Source organism: Morone saxatilis, unplaced genomic scaffold, assembly GCF_004916995.1.
Source record: "Morone saxatilis isolate NCDOM2014 unplaced genomic scaffold, NCSU_SB_2.0 Contig17, whole genome shotgun sequence".
NCBI classification, from domain to species: Eukaryota; Metazoa; Chordata; class Actinopteri; family Moronidae; genus Morone; species Morone saxatilis.
In genome coordinates, this window is record NW_023339729.1 from 24,441,581 (window position 1) to 24,443,969 (window position 2,389).

The 2,389-nt window shown below is 46.0% G+C and overlaps 1 protein-coding gene across 1 annotated transcript in view; it reads right to left on the reverse strand.

The window, feature by feature from the left end:
- The window catches only part of taf5l (TAF5-like RNA polymerase II, p300/CBP-associated factor (PCAF)-associated factor), a gene marked incomplete at its 5' end in the record, with an annotated part of 4,372 nt that continues 1,983 nt past the window's right edge, over window positions 1-2,389 (reverse strand). Inside the window, 1 exon segment of the mRNA XM_035660233.1 lies at window positions 1-2,320. Within this exon segment, the coding sequence (XP_035516126.1) occupies window positions 1,523-2,320 (798 nt within the window). The 3' untranslated portion in view covers window positions 1-1,522.

A 2,389-nucleotide genomic window follows, 5' to 3' on the forward strand; every position in this document is an offset into this window, starting at 1 on the left:
TTCAAATAGATTCTGTTATTTATTCCTTGTTTTTGGGCTACAGGAGGGAACAAAAGTTTGCTGACAAACATAAAAAAAAAAAGGACAAATGCTGAATTTACAAATGAAATGCTAAAAATAAAATCCTCAGTCACACTTTGAAAGTATGAAAACAAATCCAGAAAAATCTGTTTCTACGTCAGTATTTCTTTTTAGCCCTCATTAAGCACAAACTGGTTGCCAACTCTCGGCAGCCAGAATATTACAAAAATACAGTATATTTACACTTTTTAAGCATTGCACAGTTCATGCCACTTGCAGAATAGTGTGAAAAATACAGCCTTTAATTCTTAGAAATTTCCTCAACAAGTCTATTTACAGGTTTTTCTTTTTTAAACACCGCCGCCGTGAGAAAATACAACCACTTCCTGTTGCAGTGTTTTAAAAGTTCACATAGCTCCTTATATTCGACCTTTTAGACACTTTAAAGTCTGTTAACAGTCTCTAAACTCCACAGGCAAACAGCTTTTTTCCTCTTTTAGATGTGAAATTTGTCCGACAGCAACGAGAGAAAGCTGCGGTTTCACATATAAATACATTTGAGGTGAAGCCGATGGAAGGAACTATGGGTCAGGCAGGTGAAACACAAAGAGGACTTTAATAAAGAACAGTCCCACATTTTGGGAATATCTTTCTTAGCCGTCTTACCCAAAGTCAGAACAAAAGATCTGATCAGTAAATAGATGAGCACAGAACCAGGACTGGTTATCGGTTTTGTTCCAAAAAGAAAAACTTCATTCAAAACAATATTTGACATTTGTAGCATCGCTTAAAACTCAAACTAAAGATACGCTGCCATGTTTGTAGTTTTTTTTCTGTGCTTCCAAAGTAAACAAAATATTTTACCTTCTGTGGTCGATACCAACTTCAATATGGAAAGTTAACACCACTTCAAACTCAGGTATCATATCATCACGAGAGATGAGAAATTAAAATGATAATTAGCTCGACGCAGGACGTTTAAACCGGAGGAACAGTTCCAGCCTGACTGAAGCTCATTTGGATCTTATTAAAATGACTTTGGGTAAAACAGCTAACATTGTGTTTGTACTCCTAATATTCTGTTCATATTTAACGATTCTGTTCATATTTATATTATATTTTCAGCTCCTATTTGGGTCAGACAGATTCCTGCAGATGCTGCTTTTACGGATCATAAAACTACGGAGATCCAGAACTTTTGAACCATCGGGTACACGAGAACTGAGCAATTCTTTAATACTGATACTGAGTGAAGAAAAGATGCTTTGGTAATTAGAAAATACTACCAAGGACAAATGATCTAATACGTAAGCCAGTTTTGGGAGAATAAAGATATTTATCCTGGCTTCTTTTTGATGACAAAACTAATGAGGACACTCTCGCTGCTGGGGCAGACGGTGGCGTCGAACCTCTCAGCGGTTTCCTGTCTGACTGATGACAAACATCTGGAGATATTCCAGCTTTTCTCCCAAACATAAAACACATAAACCAGCTGCTGTTGCTACTGTTCTGCTTTCTCCTGTGCCGTTCCCGTCACCAGCAGCAGGTTGCAGGCCATGAACTGGACGTTCAGCACGTTGCTGGTGTTTCCAGTGTACAGTCCCACCAGTTCGCTGGACGAGCCGTCGGCCGGCGTCCCGCCGTGGGAGTTCCGGATGTCCCACACCCGGACGGAGTTGTCCATAGACGACGACGCCACCAGGCTGCTGTCCGGGCTGAAAGACAGGCTGGTGACGCTGTCTGTGTGTCCCCGCAGGTCTTTGAACAACGTCCCTGACGCCAAGTCCCACAGCTTCACCCTCTGGTCCTCGCCGGCGGACGCCAAATACTTCCCGTTAGGTGAGAAAGCGAGCGACAGCACCGGGCCACGGTGGCCGGTGAAGAGGCGAACCGACGCCCCCTGCTGGGTGCTCCACAGCCGGACAGTCTTGTCTGTGGAGCCGGTGGCCAGGTAGTTGGAGTTGGGGTGGAATTTGACACAGTCGACGTCGGCGAGGTGCCCGGCGTAGACCCGCAGCGGGTAGGTGCGGGAGAACGTCCAGAGGCGGGCAGTGCGGTCGTGAGAGCCGCTGGCGAAGTAAAGGCTGCAGGGGCTGACGTCCACGTCCCACACCGGGTAGGCGTGGCCCTGGTAGAGCGCCGTGTTGGTGAAGCTACCCAGGTCCCAGTAGCGGATGGTCGTGTCCTCGGAGCAGGAGAGCAGGCCGGAGCTGTCCGTCAGGAAGGCGGTACGAAACACCGGGCCGCTGTGACCTCGCAGCGTCTTTATCTCGCTGCCGGAGCCGTCCTCTTCATCCACCTGAGGAGAAACAATGGAAACATGTGACGTTACCCGTATCCGGTCAATTCAAATCAATGATGTGTTTTT